Source organism: Chiloscyllium plagiosum, chromosome 28 (assembly GCF_004010195.1).
Source record: "Chiloscyllium plagiosum isolate BGI_BamShark_2017 chromosome 28, ASM401019v2, whole genome shotgun sequence".
NCBI classification, from domain to species: Eukaryota; Metazoa; Chordata; class Chondrichthyes; order Orectolobiformes; family Hemiscylliidae; genus Chiloscyllium; species Chiloscyllium plagiosum.
The window spans coordinates 3,687,051-3,714,477 of NC_057737.1; the positions used below are offsets into that span (position 1 = coordinate 3,687,051).

Consider the following 27,427-nt stretch of genomic DNA (forward strand, 5'->3'; position numbering starts at 1 on the left):
GGTCAAAATTACATAAGATTTCGTTGCATGCAGACAATGTCCTAATTTTTTTGTCAAATCAAGCAGTTTTAGTGCCTCCCCTGATACAATGCAAGTGCGCGTTTGGCGCCTTTTTGGGGTACAAGATTAATCTTGCAAAATCAGAGGCTATGCCTATGGGTGGTCTTAAGAAGGTCCTAGATCTTGAGGCCGAATATCAATTCCCATTCAAGTGGTCACAGACGAGGTATGTGTATTTGGGAATATTCATTACTCCAGTTCTGGATTGGGTTTTCAAAGCCAATTTTGTTCAATTATTTGACAAATTCAAACAAGACCTTCAAAATTGGGAGGCACTTCCAGTCTCGTGGTGGGTCAGTTATCCCTTATTAAGATGACTATTCTCCCCTATTTGCTGTACCCTATACGGATGCTCCCCCTGATTTTCAATAAGCAAACATTCAGGAGACTGAATGGCTGGTTCAGCTCCTTTATTTGGCATCGTAAGTGGCCCCTCATTAAATTAGCTAAACTGCAACTACCTCACAGATTGGGGGGAGTGGACCTTCCAGACATTAATAACAACCAACTAAACTCATTTTTATCCTTTGTGAGTGATTGGGCTTGTGGGGACCCTCTTTCAATATGCTTAGATACCGAAGCTTCCCAGGCAAGTTGCCCCCTTAGTAGCTTGCTGTTTCTGGACAAAATGAGGACAGTTAGGGAATATTGTCGTAACACAATAATTATCAATACTGTTAAAGCATGGAGGACAATTCAGCAGAGGGAAGGCAATTTTGGCAAAACATCTTCTTTTACACCTATAGTGGGTTTTCAACCTGGGATGGTAGATTCAGGATTCAAATGTTAGGCAGCCAGGGGTGTGTCTTGCATGGGCGATTTATTTGAGGGGGACACAATGATGTCCTTCGATCAGTTAGCACAGAAATACGAGTTATCTAACAGGAACCTCTTTCTTTTTTTTAGTCAGGGATTTTATTCAAAAAAAGTCTACACTTTTGATTGATCCCTACAAATCTGACATAGAGACGAGTGTGCTCAGCTTATACTTTCTGTTCGCACATTATATCATCAATTGGGAGGTGCCCCTCAGATGAGTTTGATGGACTCTGCAGGGTGTGGGAGAGGAAGCTAGTTGTTGAAGTCTCCTCAGAGGCATGGGAAGATATTTGGGAAAACGCAAGAAAGATATCAATTTGCAGTAGGACCCATGCTTTACAGTTGAAGATTCTCCATAGGATCCACTTGGCTCTAGACCGTTTGTCAAAATTTAAACCAGGGGTATCTTCAACATGTCCCAAGTGCAAGATCTGTATGGGCACTCTCACCCATTGTCTCCGGTCTTGTGGTAGGCTTCAAACATACTGGAGTGCTGTGGCGGGAGCAATGGAGAGGAGTTTGGGCGTAAGGGTGGAGAAGGACCTGATCTCTCTTCTTTCGGGCTTGCCCAGTGTGTTCCCTGCAGATGCACATAAGAAGAAACTTTTCAATATCCTCACCTTTTGTGCAAGAAAGAATATCTTGCTCCGTTGGGTATCCGAAAATCCCCCGGGCCTGTCAGGTTGGCGGAAGATTGTTATGGAGCATATTCCCTTGGATTTTCTCACAAGTATGGTACACCACAAAACTGAGAATTTTTATAAGATATGGCAGCCCTTTTTGGAATACCTGGGCACAGATTTATCTGCCACACTAACAAAGGCTTTTAAATAGCCGTAACGATTGTGTTTTACAAATCCAATATCCAAGGAAGAGGAACTCTGAATGTATGAGTGTCTTGTTTGGCTGAGTTGAGTTATAACTATTTATTAGTCTGTTATAAGTTGTTATTATTTATTTAGTTAAATAGTTAGTTGGGTTTTTTATTATATTTTTATATATACATTTGTATATGAAGGCGGGTTGGTTTTTTTGTACTGTTTTTTCTTGTGTTTTGTTTGTACTGTTTTGAGTTGTTTTGATTTGTTGTAATATTAAAAAATCTATTTTTTTTTCAATAAAAATATATTTTAAAAGAGGTATCTGGATGGGTAAATGAATAGGAAGGATTTAGAGGGATATGGGCCAAATGCTGGCAAATGGGACTAGATTAATTTCGGATATCTGGTTGGCGCGGTCAAGTTGGATTGAAGGGTCTGTTTCCATGCTGTATGACTCTATGACTAAAAAGTTGGCGATTGGATAATGTGGAAAAATGTGAAGTTGTTCATTTTGGTAGGGAGAATAAAAGAACAAAATATTAGTTAAATGAAGAAAAACTGCAGAAAGCTGCAACACAAAGGTACCTGTGAGCAAAACACAGAAATCTAATAAATAGGTGTAGCAGGTAATCAGGAAGACAAATGAAATGTTTTCCCTTACTTCAAGGAGATTGGAATATAAGAGTCGGGAAGTGTTACTGCAACTGTACAAAGTTGGTCAGACTACAACTGGAGTACTGTGAGCAGTTTTGGCCTCTTTATTTAAGAAATGATATCAATTCAGAGAATTTTTGAGAGGATGATCCCTGGTATGGAAGGATTGTTTTATGAGCAATGGCTAAACAGGTTGGGATTCCTCTCACTGGAGTTCAGAAGTGATCTCATTGAAAGATATAGGATTCCTAAGGAGCTTGACTGAGTAAATGCTGAGAGGATGTTTCTGCTCATGGGAGAGTCCAGGGCCAGAGGGCATAGTCTCAAAATTAAAGAGCTCCAATTTAAGAGTGGGATGAGGAGGATTTTTTTCTCTCCAAGGATTGTGATTCTTTGGAACTCCTTGCGTTGGACAGTTGTGGGGGCAGAATCCTTCTGTATATTTAGGGCTGAGATAGATAGATTATTGATCAGTTACAGAGTCAAGGGTTACAGAGAAAATGCAGGAAGGTGGATGTGAGGAGTGTTGGATCAGCCATGATACTATGAGAGAAGGCTTGAGGGGCCAAATGGCCAAGTCCTGTTCCTTTTTTTCATGTTCTAATGCTTATATGAAGCAGTGGTCACTGAGCTTACAGGTAGTTTTGCAAAGAACGTAACAGTGTAAATTACATCGAAATCTTAGTCACAAAAATAGCTTTAGAGTATGAGGGCAAAATGTATGCTTGTGGGAGATATGGTTGAGGTGTTTGAAGTTATGAAGTGAATGGATATAGTAAAATTATTAGGTTAATAATGTTATTCAGAGAAGGATAATAGGTAAAATGGCAGAAAATATATCACCTGCCAAAAACTTGTCAACATCTTGAACAGACTATTTGGCATGTGGTAAATATAGATGCACTACATTACCCGAGGAAGGATCCTGACACGTTTGAATGGGGATGATATTATCCTAAAACATCGTGTCACAGAGGACTTTCTGAGTGATTATTGTTTTGACTGAGGAAAGCAGGTTGTTTATTTTGAAGTTTTGAGAATTAAATTAATGTCCTTTTCATTTGCAGTTTCCCCCTCATTTTCAATGGTTGAAAAGTGATGACAGTTTATTACCTTTCATTCACTTTTCATTCTCACATCTAAATTAACCATTGATTCCTTTCCCTTTCCACCCTATGAGTGAAACTCTGAAACACATCTGCCATCACTTTTTAGTTGTAATTCATGATTCCAATCATTATCAGTAATCATTTCTGTTGTGACCTTTGCAGGAAATTGCCTCTTAACCTTTTTATACTAATAATACCATTTCCTCCTGTAGCTGGACAGTTTGAGCATTTTCAAATAATAGCAAGCCATTCCAACCATTCTTCTGACCACTTAAATACTAATTATTACAGATGGACATTGAAGCACTGAAAATCTATGATAGAAATTGTATGGTGTCTTTTTCCAGAATCTCAAATCAGTACAATTTTAAAGGGCTAGTCAACCAGCACTGCAATGCTGAATTTACTGCAGGTTAGTTGTAATCTGTTTTTTCACACGGGAATCCAGAGATTGAAGATCAAAAAACCCATGAGAAAAATCATTGGGCTATTAGTTCTTAATTTAATTCTTTGAACACTTTTATTTACCTAATTGCGTATTAAAGAGTCTGTTTGACTTCTGATTACCCATGCCAATACGTGTGGCTTGCAAGATAGACCACTGGTGAGACTCTCATATGGTTTCGAGGGTAGAGGGAGATCAAAGGGTGATAAAAGTGTGAAGTCTCCAAAACAAAACAATAGGTGCTAGCTTAATTAGTAATAAATCTAGATTGATAGAGTTTTGGTAGTAAGGGTAGGAAGAGAATTGTAGATGAGGCTAATAGATGGAGTTAGGATACAGATTAACCATGACGAGGTCGAAGTAGCTGAATGTCCCAGTCCTGATCATATACTCCAATTTTGTGAATAAGCCCTCTCAAAAGACCTAAGAGGCCATGTCTGCCCCAGCATTCTCATCATCGTCGTCATCATCATTGGTGATCCCTCATGGTTGAGAATTACCCTCTTCCACTCTCAGGATGAATCCATACTTGGCTGTGTAGACTGATGTGGCTTCCTCAGGCTTTGTTACACTTGGAGCAGAAGGTGGTTGTAGGAAGGGGTGAGTGGGGCGTTGGTATGGCAGTGCGCTACTTATTCTGCTTTTGCCGGGCTTCCGCTTTTTCCCAACGACAAGTCTTAAGGTGCTTGATGCCTTCATGAATGTTCTTCCTCCACTTTGGATGGTCTTAGGCCAGTGATTCGCAGGTGTCTGTGGAATGCTGCACTTTCGCTAGTGAAGCCTTGAGGCCCTGAAGTGCTTCCTCTGTCCACCTGGTGCTTGCCTGCCATTTTGAAACTGGGAGTACATCACCTGCTTGGGGAATCTTGTGTTGGTCATGTGGATGATATGCCCAGCCCATTGCAGCCGAACAAGGGTGGTTAGTACTTTGATGCGGAGGATGTTGGCCTGGTTGAGGATGCTGATGTTGGTGCATCTTTCTTCCCACCGGATTCTTAGGATTTTGGACAGGCAACGTTGGTAGTATTGCTTCAGCACCTTGAGGCCCATGTCTCAGAGGGCAGGAACCACCGCAGCTCTATAAGTCATGATCTTCGTGTCAGATCAGATGTTGATGTCCTCAAATACCCTTTTCCTCAGGCAGCCGAAGGCTGTACTAGCACACTGAAGGCATGGATATCCTCATCAATAGCTGCTTTAGCTGACAGGACATGCTCGAGGTATTGGAAGTGGTTAACATTCTCTAAGGCCTATCTGTGGCCCTTGATGATTGGGGTTTGCTTCACAATGCTGGGCCAGACTGGTGGAGGACCTTTGTCGTGCGGGTGTTGAGGGTGAAACCCAGACTCTCATATGTCTCTGTAATGGTGCTGACAGTGGTCTGGAGTACATCCTCGAAGATTGCACATTCGCAAGCATCATCTGTGTACTGCAGTTCATTGACACTGGTTGGGCTGACTTTGGTTTTGGTTGGTTTTGGCTTGAAGACAGTGGAAGTTGAATAATTTCCCATGGTTCCATAAGTTAGCTCCACTCCAGTGGCGAGTTTGTCGGTGGTAAGGTGAAGCATTACAGCAAGGTAGATCAAGAACAATGTTGGTGTGATAATCCGGCACTGCTTGACATCAGAATGGGTTGGTGGTGGGGCCATTTGTTATTATGGCAACTTCCAATTCGTCATGGAGCAGGCAAAGGATGGTGACACACTTCTTGGTGCAACCAAAGCGGAGAAGAATGCTCATTCTATAAGATCATGAGTCATCTGCCCTAGACATCAACTCCTCTTTTGTGCCAGCACGTCATGTCCATCAAATGCTCGATATTTCAAAGATCTATCTACTTCATCTTAAAATATAATTAAAGTGATCCAACCTCCACAACTCTGGGGCAGGGAATTCCAGAAATTCATTTCCCTCAGAGAGAAGAATTTCCTTTGCATCTCAATTTTAATGAATGTCCCCTTGTCCTGTAATTAAATTCCATTTGCCTCTTTTCAGCCCAACTCTGCATCTTATCTATGCCCCTCTGTAAGTTACAACATCTTTCGACACTATCCACAATTCTGCCTACCTTAGTGTCATCTGCAAATTTACTAACCCATCCTTCTACACCCTCATCCAGATCATTTACAATGACAGCAGTGGCCCCAAAGCAGATCCTTGACGCACAACACTGGTAATTGAGCTCCATTTTCCCATCAACCACCACCCCGTTTTCTTTCAGCTAGCCAATTTCTGATCCAAACCGCTAAATCACCTTCAATCCCGAAACTCCTTATTTTGTTCAATAGCCTATCGTGTGGAACCTTATCAAATGCCATACTGAAATCCATTTACACCATATCAACTGCCTTACCTTCTCTCTTATAACCTTTTCCAACACCTTACCCACAATTGAAGTAAAGCTCGCTGGCCTATAATTACCAGAGTTGTCCTGACTCCCCTTCTTAAACAAGGGAACAACATTTGCTATCCTCCACTCTTCTGGCACTACTCCTGTCGATAATGATGACATAAAGATCGAAACCAAAGACTCTGCAATCTCTTCCCTGACTTCCCAGAGAAGCCGAGAATAAATCCCATCCGGCCCCAGACTCTTATCTATTTTCAGATCTTCAAAATTGCTAAAACCTCCTCTTTGTCAACTTTAATTCCTTCTAATTTTGTAGCCTGTGTCTCTGTATTCTTACTAACATTGCTCTTTTCCAATGTAAATACTGATGAAAAGTATTCATTAAGCACTTCCCCTATATCCTCAGATTCCACACACAACTTTCTACTACTATCTTTGATTGGCCCTAATCTTATTCTGGTCATTCTTTTATTCCTGAGTAAAAAAGCATTATTAATTTGATGGTACAGTAATTACTAACTGACATAAAAAATATAATCGACAGTGGAGAGCAAAGGAATGCTAAACAGAATAATGGCATACCGATACAGCAATGAGCATCTTTAGTGAGTATACTCTTGAGGAGAAAGTGAGGTCTGCAGATGCTGGAGATCAGAGATGGAAATGTGTCGCTGGAAAAGCGCAGCAGGCCAGGCTGTTAAGAAGGCACATGGTGTGTTGGTGTTTAATGGTAGGGAGATTGAGTTTCGGAGCCACGAGGTCAGCAGTACAAGACACTGGTAAGGCCTCACCTGGATTATTGCGTGCAGTTCTGGTCATCACATTATAGGAATGACATGGAAGCTTTGGAAGGGGTTCAGAGGAGATTTCTTAGGAGGAAAGGCTGAGGGAACTGAGGTTGTTTTCGTTGGAGAAGAAAGTTGAGATGTGACTTAATCGAGACATATAAGATAATCAGAGGGTTAGATAGCGTGGACAGTGAGAGCCTTTTTCCTTGGATGGTGAAGGCTAACACGAGGGGACAAAGCTTTAAATTGAGGGGTGATAGATTTAGGACAGATTTCAGGGGTAGTTTCTTTACTCAGAGAGTAGTAGGGCGTGAAACAGCCTGCCTGCAACAGTAGTAGACTTGTCGACGTTAAGGACATTTAAATGGGCATTGGACATACATATGGATGATAATGGAAGGTTGTAGGTTAGGTGGGTATCAGATTAATTTTGCAGGTTGGCGCAACATCATGGGCCAAAGGGCTTGTACTGCGCTGTAACGTTCCATGTTCTATGAGGTGAGGCAATACTCACTGGGAATATGGTTGTAACACCTAAACTCATGGCTCTCAAAATCATGACGCAGAAGAGGTTTCTTCTTCTCAGAAAAGCCTGAATTTGAGCTCCAAACTCAAAAATGAAAATGTTTTATTGCATCACCCACTCCTCTTTTATTGCTGTTTTCTGCTTAGATATGAGTTTTTTGAGTGCAGCCTGGCAGTAGGAGAACAATGAAGTAAACCTAGATTGAGATTTATTCTGCTAAAAATTCCAGTATGAGTTAAGGAATTCCAATAAATTGAACTTACAAATTCTTGACACTGAAACCCGGATGACAGCTCTAAGATTGTAGTGACGGTTTAATGGTGTCTGAAGTTCCCATACACAACTTTCTCTTTTTTGCTGTTAGTTTCTGTTCTTTACAAGTCCATCCATGCTAAAAATCGTTCTCTGGCAAGGACAACCACTATGGCCGGGGTCACTAGAGCCATCAATTAGAGATTGCTTTTCTCTGAGGGAGAATACTTAACACATTGAGTTCTACCTATTGCTCAAACTGAAGTACTATCTATGGTAGTGGGTATGCGCAACAGACAACACTGGGATTTGAGCTTGTAATGTGGTTACAACCTGTACATTCAATTACTTGAGCTCTTGAATAGAACAGATTTTAAGTGTAAAGTAAACTTATTTAGAAATTGGACTTGTGTGGAACTAAATTCAGAATTATTAGAACCATATTCAGTTTCAAAAAGTGCCAAGCTTTCTTGTATTAGCTTCATAATATTAACGAATGTCAATGAAAGTTGTGTAACCTTAATCAAAATGTTATTAAACTTATATTAGGCAACTCAGCAATAAACTCACAACTTCGATCACATTTCATTCAAAATTTTGACTTGTTTGTAGCAATACATTCAGTCTTATTTATTACTGCAGTTTAAAACAAACATTGCACATTCTACTTCTGGGTTTAAATCAGTACCCTGAAAGCCCTCTTAGCTCACAATGAGTGTTTTTATTGTTACTGGTTAAACCTGCCACTGTGAATATACTGTGATTTGAAATCTGTTAGCAAATGCAAATGTGAAAGTTTAACTCAGAACTGTCAGATTCCTGGGTTTCTTTTCAAAATAAACAAATTATGCTTTATGTATTGAGAGGGTAAAATTAACAATTACATTATATAGGACCATTGGCCTTTGTGGGATGAACTTTGTTGAGAGACAAATCTTCAAACATAATGCATGCTTTGTAAAATTGTCGTTATGGACAAGACCAAACCCCCTCAAAATATATTCAGAAGATGGTCTACACCTTAATTTCTTTTTATTTTAAGGTATAAGGCAAATTTCCACTTGCAATTCGATTGGTCAAACTACTCGACTTTAAGCAAAATATACTACTTTTACACAAGTTTAACTAGAGACAAATATAAATAAAAGAAATTAATTGGTTTACCTGTAACTCTATCGAAATGTACATATTAACTACTACTAAATAACTATTCCAATGCAGTAAATCCCACAAACATATCCTTAGCAAAGGCAAATGTAGTAAAGTAGATTGTTTCACACGCCATTCTAGCAGCAGAAAGAGAACCCCAGCTTTTAGTTGTAACCGAGTTGGGAATAAGAGCATCCAAATCCAGCTTCAAGATCCCCGCAACTGCATAAAGATAAAACTAAAAATCCTGGTTCTGTGGGAGCTTGACCCCACCCAGTCAAAGTTAAAAATCACACAACACCAAGTTATAATCCAACAGGTTTATTTGGAAGCATTAGCTTTCAGAGCACTCCTTCATCAGACACACAATCACCTGATGAAGGAGTCCAACACCGGCATCTCCAAATCATGATCACCCAGTCAGGCTGCTTCTATTGTACCAATTTTATTTTTAAAATCCCGAGACCTCAAGTTGTTTATTGGTTTTAAGCATACCGCTCAATACTCCTGTCTCAACCTTGCTTCATTTAAAAAACAAGCCAGGACAAAAGGCATCTCCTGAAGCCATAGTATTGTCACCCTGTTCACATATTTTGTTTGAAATGTATAATTTTGGACTCCATATTACAATAGAGTGTAGAGGCACAGTAAGGTGCAAAAAAGATTTACCAGAATAGTACCTGAACTGAAAGTTTATAATTTCAGCTGAGGCTCTGTTCTACTGAAGAGATGATTGAGAGATGACATAACAAAAACAGAAAGTGCTGCTGAAACTCAGCAAGTCTATGAAGAGAAAAGAGAGTTTAAAGTTTTATGTCCAATATATTAAGCTTGCAGATGACACGAAAATAGGTGGAGGGACAGGTAGTATTGAGGAGGCTGCAGAAGGACTTGGACAGGCTAGGAAAGTGAGCAAACATATGCTAGGTGGAATATAATATGGGAAAGTGTGAGGTTATGCACTTTGGTAGGATTGAATAGAAGCATATACTATAATCTAAATGGGGGAAAGTTTCAGAGATCTAAAGCACAAAGGGAATTGGGAATTCTAGTTGAGAATTCTCTTAAGGTTAGAACGCATGTTCAGTTGGCAGTTACGGAGGCAAATGCAATGTTAGTATTCATTTCATGAGGGGTTAGACCACAAAAGTAGGGATCTATTGCTGAAGCTGTATCAGGCTCTGGTCAGACTGCATTTGGAATATTGTGTGTAGTTTTGGGCCTCATTTGTAAGGAAGGAAGTGCTGGCCGTAGAGGAGGTCTAGAGAAGGTTTACAAAAATGATTCCAGGGTTGAAGGGCTTGTGATATGAGGAGCAGTTAAGAACTCTGTGTCTGTACTCATTGGAGTTTACAAGGATGAGGGCAGATCTCAATGAAGCATACAGAATACTGAGAAGCTGGGATAGAGTGGTCATAAGGAAGATCTTACCACTAGTAGGAGAGACTATGACTTGCGGGCATATCCTCAGAATGAACGCGCCACCGTTTAGAACTGAGATTAGGAGGAATTTCTTCAGCCAGAGTGGTAACACATTGACAGATACCAGAATTGGATGTATAGGAGAAGACATAGAGCGAGAGAAGATGCTTTGTTGCCTCTTGTTATGTGAATGTTAGTTCCATCTGATTGGAGTGACAGTACTAGAAATTTAGGCCTATCATCTGATCAAGATCCAGCTAGATAATTCACTGTTTACGTTGATACCAAATGTCTTTAAATCACTACTACTAAGTCCTGCTTACCACAGACAGCCTGAAAAATTGGATATTCATTTGCTTTCTGAAAGAGTATATCTGAAAATAATTACTCTTGATAATTTTTTGCATATGAAGCATGTGCTCCTTAGAAACTAGTGAAAGCAGATTCCGTAGTGACTCCTATATGTACTTAAAAAGGAAATGCTTAAAAGGCAGTTGGGAAAACATGGGTCAGTAAAACTAATTGGATAACTCTAACAAAAAGCCAGCACTGTGTTATACTGTTCTCTTATCATTCTAAACCCCACACCTTTCTTTTCGATCTTTCCTCTCTAGTTCATGATTTGCCAAATGATAACAATTCTCCTTGTATTTTACTTTTAACTTCGTGGTCTCTCATTTAAATCTATGGATTGAATTTATGTTTTTTAGCTACATATCTGTTCTGTTGAGTTCGTCTTAAGGGTTTTCTTGCCATGAGACCCGGTGAGACTTCTTCCACCAAACTCACCTCATTAACTACTTACCCTGGTCCTATGGGCACCCTTTGCCCCATCCTACCACACACCATTACCAGGACAGTTCACCAGTCAGCAGATATCCACTGAAAGAACAGTAAACCAGGTGCCAGCACCATCTTCAAAAAGGTGGCTGTGTATCCAGAAGAGCACTGGCATTCTGAAGCTGCCTCAATTTGTGACAGACTTTCAGTCAGAGGATGTTATAAAAGGAGAAGATGGTACCTTGATTCTCTGACAGGGACTTGGAAGTTCTAGGGGAGGGCTTAGTGCAGAGGAGGGGTATCTTCCTGGAGGACTATCAGAGGAGGCCACAACACCAGATCCTGGCAGCTTGGTCCAAGGTTGCCATGTAGATAAGAGTGGTCTCCATGGTTCAGATGAAAGGCCAGCAGTGCCACAAAAAATCAGTGTTCTGCTCCACGAGGAGCTTCTCTCTTCTACCCAACACTTACTCTATCTTTGCTATTACACCCACTTTCCACCAAGGATCATGCTCTGCCATTCTCACTATTGCATAAAATATCTTCCCTCACTTTCTGTCATTTTCCCCAAAACTTCCAGACAATGAATCCTGCATGGTCTCTGTGCTGCCTAATCACTTACCCAGGGCACCTCAACACCTTTCAGTCATCTGTATCAGCACTAACAGCCATGCCACCCACTTGCATCTCATTCAATCCCACCATTCCTCTTTTTGCAGGAAAAGACAATGCAGAAAGGCACCCATCAGGTCGAGGGGTGCCCAAAATTAAGTTCCTCACCTACTATGAGGACAGTATCCTATCCCTCACAGCCAAAGACCAGACCAGGTGAGGATGCTGAGACATCCATGTCCCACAACCAAGTAAATACCATCTTTCATTCCACTGTAATGCTCATATTAACCCAGCTGTCAGTGCCATTCATTGCATGCCACTTTTAAACATTTGCCACTCCACCTTACCTGTTTTGTGTCTTAGAGGTAGTTTTGGCAGAAATGAATCTGCTTCTATGGAAACTACTTCCTCAAACTATGTGGAAGTGGGTTCTGACCTCAGACTAAGCATTGGCAAGGTTGTCTCCTGCACACCCCCACCAGTTCAAATATTGACACCTTGGTGGGAGTGTCAAGAAAAGACATTTGGAAGCACAAGCCTGTGAGCACTGTACTGCAATAGCTCCAAAGCTGGCTGAGGAAGAAATGTCTCAGGCCACTTGCACTCAGAAGACTGGCAGAGACCAGGCACTTGCTCTATCCAAGGCGGGAGAGTACCCACAGTGTTAGCAATCAGAGACATCATCCACATGCACAAGGAGTAATAGGAGCAGCAGACAAGCTAAAGGAGTCCAGCCATGCTTTGAGGACCAAGCTGCCTCAAGCATGCAATCATCTGGCTGACTCTATGGACAGGTTGGCAGCTGCTATTGGAGAGGCAGGTCTAACACCCTCAGAGTCTGCTGGAGAGGTGCACACTGCTTGCACTCTGTCACTCAGTCATTGGGCCTTAGAATAGAAGGCATGTCATAGAGTCATAGAGATGTACAGCACGGAAATAGACCCTGCGGTCCAATTCATCCGTGCCAACCAGATATCCCAACCCAATCTAGTCCCACCTGCCAGCACCTGGTCTATATTCCTCCAAACCCCTCCTATTCATATACCCATCCAGATGCCTTTTAAATGTTGCAATTGTACCAGCCTCCATCACTTCCTCTGGCACGATCGGGAGACAGGAACCTGGTGTGCAGTCCAGGTGACCCTTCCTCACATGGAAACAGGATGGTGCCAGCAGGGAGCCAAAGAGAGGAGGAACTACACATGGGGCCCCTTAGACATTTCTTCTCAGGACACTCTAGACGTGGTTGGGTCCTCCATCTCCATCCTACACTTCCCCCCCATATTCAAGCTGAGGAATATCCACTTGCTTCAATTATATCTCAATACGTCTGGGATAACCAGACACAAATGCCCAATAAAATTTTCAGCTCCACTGTCAAGTAGATTACTTCGTATCAACTATGGAACCTGGGACAACACTAAGACATAGTTGGATGGAAAAAAAAACCTTTTGAAGACACGGATGCAGTTTCACATTTGTATAAATTGAATGGTTTTGCACCACATTTGTTTGTTTGAGTCTCTGTATTGCCCCATATGTTTTTGTGTCAGCATAATGTACCATGGATCAGTGTCTATGTTAAGCAAGATGAACAAGGCATATATAGGACAATGGCACCATGTAGTAAAATGTCCCTATTCTGTGTCCAAACATGATGGTGTGAATTAAGTGGTCAGAAATGTGTGAACCAGTGCGGGATTAGGGGACCTACAGGTCTGTGTCTTGTATAGTACCTTGGTCTTACACATATGGTTGTCCTCCATCACAATGTCTCCTTAGCCTGCAGCCCCCAATCTCTACAAGTACTTTCTCAAGCCTTCTTTCCACAGAACTGGCCCCACTTGTCTCTCCCCTACCCCTTCACTGAAACTCCCTTTCCACTTGGATTATCTGGATAGACCCTCTGACTGCGAGGTCCCTCCTAAGAATCCCACAAGTGGATTGGAGAGGTCTTGAGGTGTTGACAAATCTCAGATGCCAAGGTTTGTGAATGAGGATTGCATGCAACTGGTGTCCATGGATTGTGTTCTGAGATGCTGTTTCTTGGTAAGCAGCAGGGAGGCTTTTTGTGTCAACGGTGAACTTAAGACACCAGATACCCTCTCTGACTTCCCAGTCAAGAATTCTCAGCATCTAGTTTGTTCAGTGTGTTTCATAAGGTAAGAAGCTGTATGTTACTGAGGCAAGATGTGCAGTTAATGTCGTTAATTATCAAGCAATAATTACTCATTAATAGGTAACTCACTGCTGCCTGGTGAGAAGCTTCCCTCAACAGATGCATAAATGATGCAGCAAGTTACTCCCAACAGTGAACTAGGCTTAACCGATGTTGTATGCAAATCTGCCACAAATCTTGTCATCGCCCATGTTGTTCAGGCCCCGTTTGATTCTGGTGTATGCATTCATGAAATATAACGATTTGGAGATGCCGGTGTTGGACTGGGGTGTACAAAGTTAAAAATCACACAACACCAGGTTATAGTCCAACAGGTTTAACTGGAAACACACTAGCTTTCGGATCGACGCTCCCGAAAGCTAGTGTGTTTCCAGTTAAACCTGTTGGACTATAACCTGGTGTTGTCTGATTTTTAACAATGAAATATAATAGTTTTGAGCTCTGTTTTAAGTTTGTATGTTTATTTCAGCATAACTGATACTTTATATGTATGTTTCAGTTGGAGTATTAGCTTAGCTCAAAAAATTTACAATAATGGAAATTCAGAAAATGTTTCTTTGGGATTACTTATACACAGCTCCAAAATAATGTGGAATTTTCATCATTACAATTCTTTCTGGATCTTGGTGAGCATTCCTTGAAACAGTTCTACCCTTGATAATCTAATCAAGCAACAGGAATAGTTCCAATTATAGTGCACTGAGTTTGGCTATGAGTTTTCAGTTAATGAATGAATAACTGTCCAGTTGTCCTTTTGTACAACAATGATGCCTTGTTAAATGATCATCAGAAATTTTATTCTCTGCTGACAAATTATTTGTCCCATTGATGAGGTGACCATCTCAAATTGTTCTTCATACTCAGCAGCAACAGCTTAGTATTTGAACGTTTAGCTGTTCATCTGATTGAAATGTTGCTGTGCAATAGGGCATGTGACTGGGAGATTGTTTGAGAGCAGGTAGGTGGGAGAAATGAAACTGAGTGCCAGCAATTTTATGAAATCTCTATTGTTGTTTTTCAGTAAAAGCAAGTCCAGATCAGCGCCACAGATTTCTCCGAGCAAGGCTGGTGGTGGAGAATTTTGCGTTGCTGCCACTTTTTCTTCATCACGATCCTGGTTAATAGCCAATCCAGGCCTAAAGCGGGAGAAAGGTAAGTATACCATACAGCTTTTAAGCATTTCTGATGGATCTCATTCAGTAAATCAGGCTGAGCTTTGGATGAAGGAAATCACTTTTTTTTAAAGTAATTGCAACTCAATAAGTTATTTCCCCAAACTGTTTCTCTTCCATTTTGAAGGTACTTCATCATCCATCAGGAGTACATTGCCCATGTAGTTTTCCACACATGCTGACTATCACTCTCTGCCCTCCACCCAACTATTCCGAAGACCAATTGTAGCACATTCCGGGAACTGAAACTGTGATCTGTCTGTGTGTGGGCCATTACTACATTTGACCTTAGTACTCTGGACAATGAGATAGAAAATTATCTTTAGCTTGTTGAAGTTTTCTTCAAGTGTCACTACAAAACTTACTTCTGTAGACTGACATTTCTTAGTAGTGCAATTCTGAGAGTACTGTATTATTGGAGATGCTAAAATGCCAAACCATGGCTGTTGAAGTGAGTGTAAGAAAGATACCATGGCATTTTTTTGAAAAGCAAGGAGACTACCAAGTGCCCTAGCCTCAACAGAAACGAACAAACAGATTGTATACTGTTGTTTTACAGTTTAAATCTGCACTTTTGCTTTCTCCCTGTGCTCCCTCTAACCAGGTAGAAGAAAGATCTGGGCCAAGGCCACTGGTTCATAATCATCACCATTCTTGCTGTCATCTAGTAGGGTCTGGCAAGGATGCCGGAGACCAAATGGAATTAGGGAAGGTGTAGTGGTTATTTCTTAATTAAAGGATAATTGAGGAGAGCTGGGTGCATATGTATCATAGTGACCAAATGATCGGTATGTTGGAGTTTTGAAGCTGTGATTGCTGAGATAAAACCCTGACCAGAAAAGTATATGCATGAACTCTGCCTAATTTGGTTTAGCAATCCAAACCTGATCACATCAGCTCATCAAAGGCAAACTCTGGGAAACTGAACACACTCAGGAATCTTTCTTCTTCTGCTTGCACTCACAACTCTACATCTGGAATTAGAAAATCATCAGTAGATGACCCACCTGAGGCAGAGGATGTGAGTGTTTCATTTGGAGGATGGGGTGACAGTCAAGTGGGTTGCATTGTCCTGGTGTCAAGGTTCTTGAGTGTTGTTGGATCTTTATTTAGTCAGACAAATTCCTGACTTGTAGATGATGAAAGCGAAGGAAGAGGTAAGTTAGTTACTGCAAAATTCCTAGCCTCTGATCTGCTTTTCTGGCTAAAGTATTTAAACGGCTGGTCCAGTTCAATTTCTGGGTAATGGTAGCCCCCAAGAGATTGATGTTGAGGATATTTATCAATGGAAACACCATTGAATGTCAAGGGGCAGAGGTTAGATTCTCACTTTTTGAAGATGGTCATTGCCTGGTCATGACTATTACTTGGTACTTATCATTTTTAGCAAGACAAGGCCAACAGTTGCATGAGGATATCGTCACCTTCATATTCCCTTCCAACCCAACACTATCCTGACATGGAACTTTATTGTCTTTTCTTTGTTGTTGCTGGGTCAAAGACCTGGAACCCCCTTCTAACACCACTTTCTCCTACCCACATCGGACTGGAGGAGTTCAAGAGTGCAGCTCAATGCCACCTTCTCAAGAGCCATTTGCAATGGTGAATAAATACTGACCCAGCTAGCGATGTGCACATTCTGCGAACAGAAGAATTGAAAAAAGCCCAAATCTGAATGTCATCCACAGCTTGCTGCAGGTGTGCATGGCCTACCTCAGTATCTGAGGAGTCACAAATGTGTTGCTGCTCAGTCATCAGCATTCAGCCCCACTTCTAATCTTATGATGAAGGAAACGGCATTGACAAAGCTGCTGGTTCAGTCAAGGTATTACCTTATAATCCTTCTGTAATTATGACTGGATGATTAGTCCAAAATCTTCCTTGTGCTTGCTACAACTCCAACCAATGGAATTTACACCCTGATTCTCATTAATGCCAATTTTGTGAGGGCTCCTCGATACCTCATTAATCACATGTGGCCGTGATGTCTAGGGCAGTCACTCTTGTTTTACCTTTGGAAATTCAGCTCTTTTGACCATGTCTGGATCAAGACTGTGTTGAGGTCAGCAGCCCAATGGTCTTGGCAGAATACAAACTGAACATTGATTATGGACACAAACACTTTTGTCATGGCATGATACTTCTTCCTAGACTTTACCAGAATATTAAGGTTTGTACTAGTATTTGTGAAGGCTTGGCAAGTGCTGTTTTTCACTAGACTTCAGTAACACAGTGAAGGCTTCCTGTGGTACTTCTCCCTGTTACATTTGCGATGAACAAGAGCAGATTGATGGGATAGTTATTAGTCAGATTGAATTTGTCTTGTCTTTAATGGGCAGAACATATTTGGAAAATTCCCACAATATTTAGTATATGCAAATATTCTAGCTGCACTGCAACATCTTGGCTGGGGGTGTGGCTCTTCAGTACTATAGTCAGGTCACTATAAGGGCCCAGCATCTTTGCTGTATCCAGAGCCTTAAATTGTTCAGTCACAGCTTGTGCAGTGAGTTGAACTGTTGAAGGTAGACATTTAAAATGGTGACAATCTCAAGAGTAGCCTGCAAGGGATCATCGACTTAGCACTTCTGGTGGTAGATGGTTGTAAGTGTATATTCCCTGTTCATTGAAGATGAGAATATTTGGGGAACCTCCATCTCCATTAGTTGCTAAATTGTCCACTGCCATTCATAACTGAGTCTGGCAGTACATGCAGTGCTTTGATCTAATACCTATCTTGGAACAGAAGCAATGTCTGTCTCCAGAGCTGCAATACATATCATAATGTGAAAACTAGGAAATGCATGGGATCTGTAATACAGGATACTATCAAATGGAATAAAATAATTTTATAATGGGTAGAGCAAATTACGAAGCAGCCATCAGGTGATAAGAGACCCGTACAAAAAGGTATCTCTTCCCATGTGGCAAAATTAAGTCATGAATTATCTTACAATGTTTGAAATCTAAAACCTGTAAAAGTGTCAAGCACCTGTTTGATACAGGGTTTTTAATCTAAAATAGTTGTGTTGTATGCAAGTTACATTTTTTGGATCTTGAATATTGCTGTGATTTCAGCAGAGATATAACATTTAAATAAAGTAGATAAAATTCTAACTCCCAGTTATTTTCTACAAGGCTAAAGCCAGAAGATAATGCAGCTTAAACAGAAAGGTTTTTAACTGTAAAAGACCTAGCAAAGCAAATACTAAATATACTCTATTCCCGTACCCAAACAACCAGAATTAGCATAAATTAAATACAATGAACAGGCAATTTATGGTTGATTATAAACTAAATACCAAGTGTAGATGAAAACTAAGTTTGCAAATTAACTCAGAGATTTTAATGATCCCATCTGGTCACAAACTCCTTCAACTCTGCCTTGATTATTGCTGAAAGAAAAACACATGGCAGAATTTTCCCAGCTCCTGAACAATTTGGATATTGGCAAATTTTGTTGGAAATATATAGCAAGATCAGAAAAATTAGATTCTCAACATTCTCATGCTTGGATCAGTGTTGGGAGGGATCTTGCAATACAGTCCAGACAGAGTTTGTCACATTATTCTAGTTGAAAAATGTGTTGCTGGAACAGCGCAGCAGGTCAGGCAGCATCCAGGGAACAAGAGAGTCGACGTTTCGGGTATAAGCCCTTCTTCAGGAATCCTGAAGAAGGGCTTATGCCCAAAACGTCGACTCTCTTGTTCCCTGGATGCTGCCTGGTCTGCTGCGCTGTTCCAGCAACACATTTTTCAGCTCTGATCTCCAGCATCTGCAGACCTCACTTTCTCCCCACATTATTCTAGTGTACTGTGCTATCACAACTGGAACAGGAAAAGGGAGATGTGAGGAGGAAGATGAGGAAACTGAGCAGGAGGAATATTGCCTTGTGCAATATCGAGCACTGCAGTTTCAGGTATAGCCAGGACTTAATTGACATTGGCTCCAATAGATGTGATCTGGAAGCAATGACCACTCATTGACTGTACTTGTTTTTTTGATTAAGGATAATATTACTGCTGTACTTAAGAAGGATATTCCTGGGAATATGTCCAGGGAAGTTATTTGGGTGGAGCTGAGAAATAAGAAAAGGATGATCACCTTATTGGGATTATCAGCAGGAAATTGAGAAACAAATTTGTAAGGAGATTTCAGTTATCTGTGAGAATAACATCATGGTTATGGTAGGGGATTTTAATTTTCCAAACATAGACTGGGACTGCCATAGCACTAAGGGCTTGGATGGAGTGGAATATGTTTAGTGTACACAAGAAAATTTTCTGATTCAGTATGTGGATGTACCTACTAGAGAAGGTGCAAAACCGGACCTACTCTTGGGAAGTAAGACAGGGCAGGTAACTGAGGTGTCAGTGGGGGAGCACTTTGGGGCCAGCAACTATAATTCTATCATTTTAAAATAGTGATGGAAAAGGATAGACCAGATCCAAAAGTTGAAGTTCGAAATTGGAGGGAAGGCTAATTTTGACGGTATTAGGCAAGAACTTTCAAAAGCTGATTGGGAACAGATGTTCTCAGGTAAAGGGGCAACTGAAAATCAAGAAGCATTCAAAAATGAGATAATGTGAATCTAGAGACAGTATGTTCCTGTTAAAGTGAAGGGCAAGGCTGTTGGAGTAGGGAATGCTGGATGACTAGATAAATTGAGGTTTTGGTCAAGAACAAGAAGGAATCATATGTCAAGTGTAGATAGAAGGGATCGAGTGAATCCCTAGAAGGGTATAAGCGCAATTGGAATATACTTAAGGAAATTAGAAGGGCAAAAAGGTGACATGAAATATCTTTAGCAAATAGGGTTAAGGAGAGTCCAAAGGGATTCTACAAATACATTAAGGACAAAAATGTAACTAGGGAGTGAATAGGGACCCTTAAAGATCAGCAATGCCGCTTATGTGTGGAACCACAGGAGATGGATGAGATACTAAATAAGTATTTTGCATCAGTGTTTGCTATGGAGAAGGATATGGAAGATATCGAATGTGGGGAAATAAATAGCGACATCTTCAAAAATGTCCATATTGCAGAGGAGGAGGGACTGGACATCTGAAAACACATAAAGGTGGATAAATCCCTGGGACCTGATCAGGTGTACCCGAGAATTCTGCAGGAAGTGGAGAAAGCAATAACTGGGCCCCTTGCTGAGATATTGATATCATCGATAGCCATAGGTGAGGTGACGAAAGACTGGAGGTCGGCTAATGTTGTGCCACCATTTAAGAAATGTGCGAAGGAAAAGTCAGGGAAAGATCGACAGATGAGCCTGACATCGGTGATGGGCATGTTGTTGAAGGGAATCCTGAGGGACACGATTTATTTGGAAAGGCAAGGACTGATTAGGGATAGTCAACATGGCTTTGTGTATAGGAAATATGTCTCATTAAGTTGATTGAGTTTTTTGAAGAAGTAACAAAGAGGATTGATCAGGGCAGAGCAGTGGACGTGATCTATATGGACTTCAGTAAGGTGTTCAACAAGATTCCTCATGGTAGACTGGTTAGCAAGGTTAGATCACATGAGATAGAGGGAGAATTAGCCATTTGGATACAGAACTGGCTAGTAGAAGATAGAGGGTGGTGGTCAAGGTTGCTTTTCAGACTGGAGGCCTGTGACCAGTGATGTGCCACAAGGATTGGTGCTTGAGTCCACTACTTTTCATCATTTATATAAATGATTTGGATGTGAACATAGGAAGTATGGTGACTAAGTTTGCGGTTGACACTAAAATTGTAGGTGTAGTGAACAGCGAAGAAGGTTACCTTTACCTCAGTGTATAACGGGACCTTGATCAGATGGGCCGATGAGCTGAGGAGTGGCAGATGGAGTTTAATTTAGATAAATGAGGTGCTGCATTTTGGAAAGGCAAACCAGGGCAGAACTATACATTTGATGGTAAGGCCCTGGGGTGTGTTGCTGAATAAAGAGACCTTGGAGTGCAGATTCGTAGTCCCTTGAAAGTGGAGTCGCGGGTAGATAGGTTAGTGAAGAAGGCATTTGGTATGCTTTCCTTTATTGGTCAGAAAATTGAGTATAACAGTTGGGAGGTCATGTTGCAGCTGTACAGAACATTGGTTAGGCCACCTTTGGAGTATTTCATGCAATCCTGGTCTCCCTGCTGTAGGAAAAATGTGAAACTTGAAAGGGTTCAGAAAAGATTTGCAAGGATGTTGCCAAAATTGAAGGGTTTGACCTATAGGAAGAGGCTGAATAGACTGGGGCTATTTTCCCTGGAGCATTGGAAGCTGAGGGGTGACTTTATAGAAGTTAATAAAATCCTGATTGGCATAGATAGGGTAAATAGGCATGGTCTTTTCCCAGGGCTGGGGAATAGGTTTGAGGTGAGAGGGGAAAGATATAAAAGGGACCTAAGGTGCAATATTTTCATGGAGAGGGTGGTGCATGTATGGAATGAGCTGCTAGGGGAAGTGGTGGAGGTTGGTACAGTTACAACATTTAAAAGGCACCTGGATGGATATATGAATAGAAAGGGTTTACAGGAGTATGGGCCAAATGCTGGCAAATGGGACTGCATTAGCTTATGATGTCTGTTTGGCATGGACGAGTTAGACCAAAGGGTTTGTTTCTATGCTATATAACTTTATGATCTATGACTGTAGGTTTGTTGCTACTTGAAAGGCAAGAGGTCCCTGCCTGTTCCCAGATGCAAATGCAGCCTTTGGTTTTTCCCTTCACTTTTGCTGTTGCTGAATAAAAGTGAACATTTTCAACCATTTGAAGGTTTCCCAGTTTGTTCAATATGATGGTGTTAAGTTCCACTGGGTACTGGGGAAAGAACAGCATTCCATTAGGCAAGATTCTAAGATGGGATGTCACTAAGGATGAGTAGCCTGTGTAACTTGGTCTGAAATAGCAATCCATTTATGAATATGCATTTGTATTTGCAATTAAAAGTCAACCATGCCCCCCCCCTCTGTACATTTGGTTGGCAGTGCTTAACCTTATACATGGCAGGGCTTTAAAAATGGTGCTGACTCCAGGGTTCCCATGAGGTCCCAACAATGATAAGTATTTCTGCTCTCCCAATGGTGAGAGGAATGACAGTGTGATCTGGTTCACTAATGTTCTTCAAGGAAGGAAATCTGCGATCTCACCTGATTTGGCTTATATGTCACTCCAGAACCACAGCAATATGATTGACTCAATTGCCCTCTGAAATGGCCTAACAAGCTACTTGGCTGTGTCAATCACGAAAATGTCTCAACAGAGAAATGTAACCAGAAGGACCATCTGAACCACTGAGGCACTGGAAGTGACAAAGGCAAAATCAGCTTGATTAACCTTGCAAAATCCTCCTTACTAACGGCTGGGTGCTAGTGCCAAAATTGGGAGAGCTGTCTGACAGATTAGTCAAGCCAGAGCCTGACATAGTCATAATCACAGAATTATACCTTCCCAGACACTATTGTCACATCCCTAGATATGTCCTGACCCACTAGCAGGACAGACCCAGAAGAGCTGGCCACTCAGCAGTTTAGAATTGGGAGGGAGTTGCCCTTGGAGTCCTCAACATTGACTCCATTCTCTCTGCATCAGGTTAAACATAGGCAATGAAACCAGGTAAAAACAATGTCTGCAGATACTGGAAACCAAATTCAGGATGAATCAGTACTCCTCCATGTTGAACAACATTTAAAGCGTGACAAGTGTACAAAATGTACACTGGGTAAGGAACTTCAACCTCCAACACTAAGAATGTGTTAGCAGCTGCATGACTAGTTGGCTCCTCGACTGGGTCTCTGGAAGGCGGTGAGGGAACTAACCAGAGGGAAAGACATACTTGATCTTATCCTCACTAATCTGCCTGTTGCAGGCAGCCCTTGATATCAAGTAGCCTGGGCAAAACTGGAATCAATGGATATTGGAGGCAAACTCTCTACTGATTGAATTGTACCTGATACAGAGGGAGATGGTTGTTGAGGACAACCAGGACATCTCTGCAAGAGTTCCTCAGGATAGTGTCCTCGGCTCAACCATGTTCAGCTGCTTCATCAATGACCTTGCTCCATCAAAAGGTCAGAAGTGGGGATGTTCGCTGTTAAATAGACAATGTTCAGCACTATTTGCAACTCCTCAGATATTGAAGAAATCCATATTCAAATGAAACAACATCCAGATTTGGCTGACAAATTTCAGGCAATGACCATCTCCAATAAAAGGCAATATAATTATTGCTTATTGATGTTCACTGGCATTACCATCCCCGACTGTTAACATCCTGGAGGTTACCATTGACCAGAAACTGAACTGGACTCACCATATAAATCGACTGACCACAACAGCAGGTCATAGGCTAGGGAATAGTGCAGCAAGTATCTCAACTCGTGGTTCCCCAGAGCCTGTCCATGTTGACAAGGCACAACTCAGGATGTGATGGAATACTCCCCACTTGCCTGAATGAATGCAGCTCCAACAACACTCAAGAAGCTTCTGACCATCCACTATAAAGCAGCCCACTTGATTGGCAACACATCCACAAACATTCACTCCCTCCACTAATGATGTTCAGTAGCAGCAATGTGTACCATCTACAAGATGTACTGCAAAAATTTGCCAAAGCTCCTTAAATAGTACCTTCGAAATTCACAACCACTTCAATCCAGTAGGTCAAAGGGACAGATAGATAGGAACAGAACAACCTGCAAGTTCCCCCCAAAGCCACTCACTATCCTGATTATTACAGGTCCTTCACTGTAACTGGGCCAAAGTCCAGGAATTCCTTGCCTAACAGTATTGTTGGTCTACCTATAACACACAGACAGCAGCAGTTCAAAAAGGCAGCTCACTATCACCTTCTCAAGGGACAAGCAACTATGGATGATAATGAATGCTGGCCAGCCAGTGATTCCCTTGTCTCTAGTGAGAATAAAATAAAAGCAAGGTGCTGTAGAGGCATGGTGCATAGCTAATGAGGTGAGCTGCTAAGTGTAGCATGAGACGTTTGCTAGGGTCATGGAAATAAGTGCTTCATGAAACATGCCAAAATTGACACTCAAAGTGTTTTTTGGTAAAATTCAACCCATATTGTTGAAATTTTTTGTCTTGCTATCATGAGGACAGTTCACAAGAAACATCAAATTAAGAAAAGATAATATTTACAATGATTGATATTTATACTGTAGGAGAGGAGTGTGCTGGTTACTTGACAAGTGAACTCTGCTTGGTAGAGCCATTATCAAAGAGAATATACCAGTTAATGTTCTGATTCAGTGGTTTTGTCCCTACCTCTGACCAGGGACCCAGGTTCAAGTCCCACCTGCTCCAGAGATCTGTAATAGCATCTCTGAACAGGTTATTTAAATAATATCTGTACCAGTTAATGATGACTGATAATTAATTGCTAAACATCATTTAAATTTTTAAACTCGGCATATTTGTTCTATCAGTCAAGAAACTAGCCTGAGAAATAAACCAGTGAAAGGCTGTTACCTTTTTTGATTCTTTCTTTCTGCAAAGAACAGCCCTCTGTATTAATACATGTATCTTCTAGTACATTCAACTATATGACACTACAAGTCCAATAAACAACTCAAAATTCATTGTCACTATAATACTTAACGTGGAGGTGCCAGTGTTGGACTGGGGTGTACAAAGCTAAAAATAACACAGACTAGGTTAGAGTCCAACACGTTTATTTGGAAGTACAAGCTTTCGGAGTACTGTTCCATCGTGAAAGAACAGCGCTGCAAACGCTTGTACTTCTAAATAAACCTTTGGACTATAACCTGGTGTTGTGTGCTTTTTAACATTGTATTCTTCATGCCCACCAGATTTTTTGCAAATATCATCCACTTTGGAATCACATTCAATGTTACACACAGTGCTTTTTCTTGTTGGATACAATCAGTACTTTGCTTATTCCAAAAAGCTGAACAGATATGCTGGAATTTCTTCTCCTGTCCTTCTAGTTGCTCGTCTGCAGCTTGTAGCAACACAGAACCAGTCCGAATTGCGTGGGCACAGCCTTCCCCCTGAACGGCATACATTTGCAGGACTTGCTCAACTCAGAGTAAATTGACAATTGTTTTCTTGCTGTAACAGAAACAGCTGCAGCAACCTTTCTTCACATCTGGATCTGAAATGTCTTTTTCAGTCTTATTGATCTTGTTTTTACTGCACCAGTGAATTCATCAACAGATACTGCCCAATTTGGACTGATCTGTATCTTTTTTATCGTTTCATCAGATCAGTTAGCTCAACAGTTTTGGTTTCCAACCCTCAAGTTTGTTTTGAATCTCTTAAAAAAGTCAGTTTCCTTTTATGCTTACCTGTTGTGTTTCCTTTTCTGTTCCCTTTCCAATTAAGTTTCTGCTTTAGTTGGGGTCAAAAAGCACAAATTATATTTAACACCACAGGCTCACTTCGAATATTTTGAAAGGCAATTAATTTCAGACACTTTTTTAGAGCTGAAATTTAACTGCAGAATTCTGGACATTCACACTATATTTGTATTGTTTATATTCATAGATTCATAGAATGCCTAGTGTGGAATCAGGCCATTTGGCCCAACAAGTCCACACTGACCATCTGAAGAGTAACCCTTCCAGACTCATTCCCTTACCCTACTACTCTATACTTACCCCTGACTAATGCACTTAACCTACACATCCTTGAACACTACAGGCAATTTAGCTTGGCCAATTCACTTAGCCTGCATATTTTTGGATTGTGGGAGGAAACCGGAGCACCCGGAGGAAACCCATGACACAAGGAGAATGTGCAAACTCCACATAGCCCAAGACTGGAATCAAACTTGGGTTCCTGGCGCTGTTAGGCAGCAGTGCTAACCACTGAGCCACCATGCTGCCCTTTACTTTATTACAGTATTACTTTATTGTTTTTGATACCAAGACTTATATATATCTATTTTACTCTTAGATCAATCAAAACAGTCGGTAGTGGATTCCCTGTTCATTATTAGTTGCTACGGCAACCTTGTGGAGCACATAATCGAGCCACGTCCTGTCAACACTGTGCAGAAGATCAATGATGATACTCAGCTGGAATTGTTAACATCTCCCCGAGCCAGCTGGTCTCTGGCCAGGTAAGATATCTAGACACCTTCCCTTAATGTGTTTACACCAGCAAGCTTAATCTATGACTGCTGAAGGGCTTGCTCCTATGAATTTGTGACTTTCACTGTATACAACACTTTAGCAACTAATGACTATGAGTGAGTGCACCTTGTAACATTTAAGTTGCTTCTCTTGAAGCTTTTTTAAAATAATATTTTTATGAAGAAGCTCCATATGAAAGTTGCACCTTTGAAAGTCAGCAATTTGGTAGATATTTTTGAATGAACTTGTTCTAGCATTATTACAGAGCTCCGGAATAGGTGGGATTTGAGCCAAATCTTCTGGCTGAAAGATAGGGGCAGTACCATTACACCATAAGCCCCAATAGCAAATTGAAAAACATTGATGTTAATGTAACAAGTAGTTAAGTATGTGATTGTGGCTAATTGATTATGTAGATACAGAGGGTAAACAACATTGCTCCCCCTTACTTTTGATAGTCGACATTGCCCATAATGGGCTTTGCTTGTAAATATTTAATTGACTACATGGGTGATTACTGGTGCAGTTAATAGCTAAAGGAAAAGAATGCAAAAAAATGTTACAATGATTTTGGTGGTGGGAAAGTCGCTCAGTTGTACATAATAGCACTTCAGAGTATATAAAAAAAGAGCAAACATGTAGGTTTTGCACGTGAGACCGACTGGTGTGTGGAAGGAGCTTGAAGACTGAGTAGCAGGATCCTGTGGCACAGTGGTATTGACCCTACCTTTGAGATTGAAGGTCTGGATTCAAGCTCCACTTAATGTGTGTCTAGCATGTCTGAACATACTGATAATATCTCAAGATTGGATCGTTAACAAATGCTATACAGAAAGAAATATGTCATGATTTCTGTGTCACCAGCTGGCTTGCATCTGAATTGACACTGGTAACAGAGAATGGATACCTAAAGGTAAAGATTGGAAGTTAAGAGTTATTTTCAGGCAGAAGATTGTCATTTAAATTACTTTGGACAAAAATGGCTGAAACCAAGTGCAATGTGTTGACTTACCAGATATATTTTGTGAAGTTGAATCTTACAATGAAAAGAAAATGGAGTGATAATATGGATACAAGTTAAGTCTTTACCAAAAAAAAAGCATAAAGTGTAACCTTGGCACTTTGTACAAAAGCTGAAAATGTGTTGCTGGAAAAGCGCAGCAGGTCAGGCAGCATCCAAGGAACAGGAGA

The 27,427-nt window shown here is 41.0% G+C and overlaps 1 protein-coding gene across 3 annotated transcripts in view; it reads left to right on the top strand.

The window, feature by feature from the left end:
- Positions 1–27,427, top strand: part of bcas3 (BCAS3 microtubule associated cell migration factor) — a 1,214,579-nt gene that overhangs the window by 668,150 nt on the left and 519,002 nt on the right. For all 3 annotated transcript variants that reach the window (XM_043718098.1, XM_043718095.1, XM_043718097.1), the window contains 2 exons: positions 14,993–15,123; positions 26,058–26,223. In XM_043718098.1, coding sequence (XP_043574033.1) covers positions 14,993–15,123; positions 26,058–26,223 — 297 coding nt within the window. The remainder of the gene's footprint in view (positions 1–14,992; positions 15,124–26,057; positions 26,224–27,427) is intronic.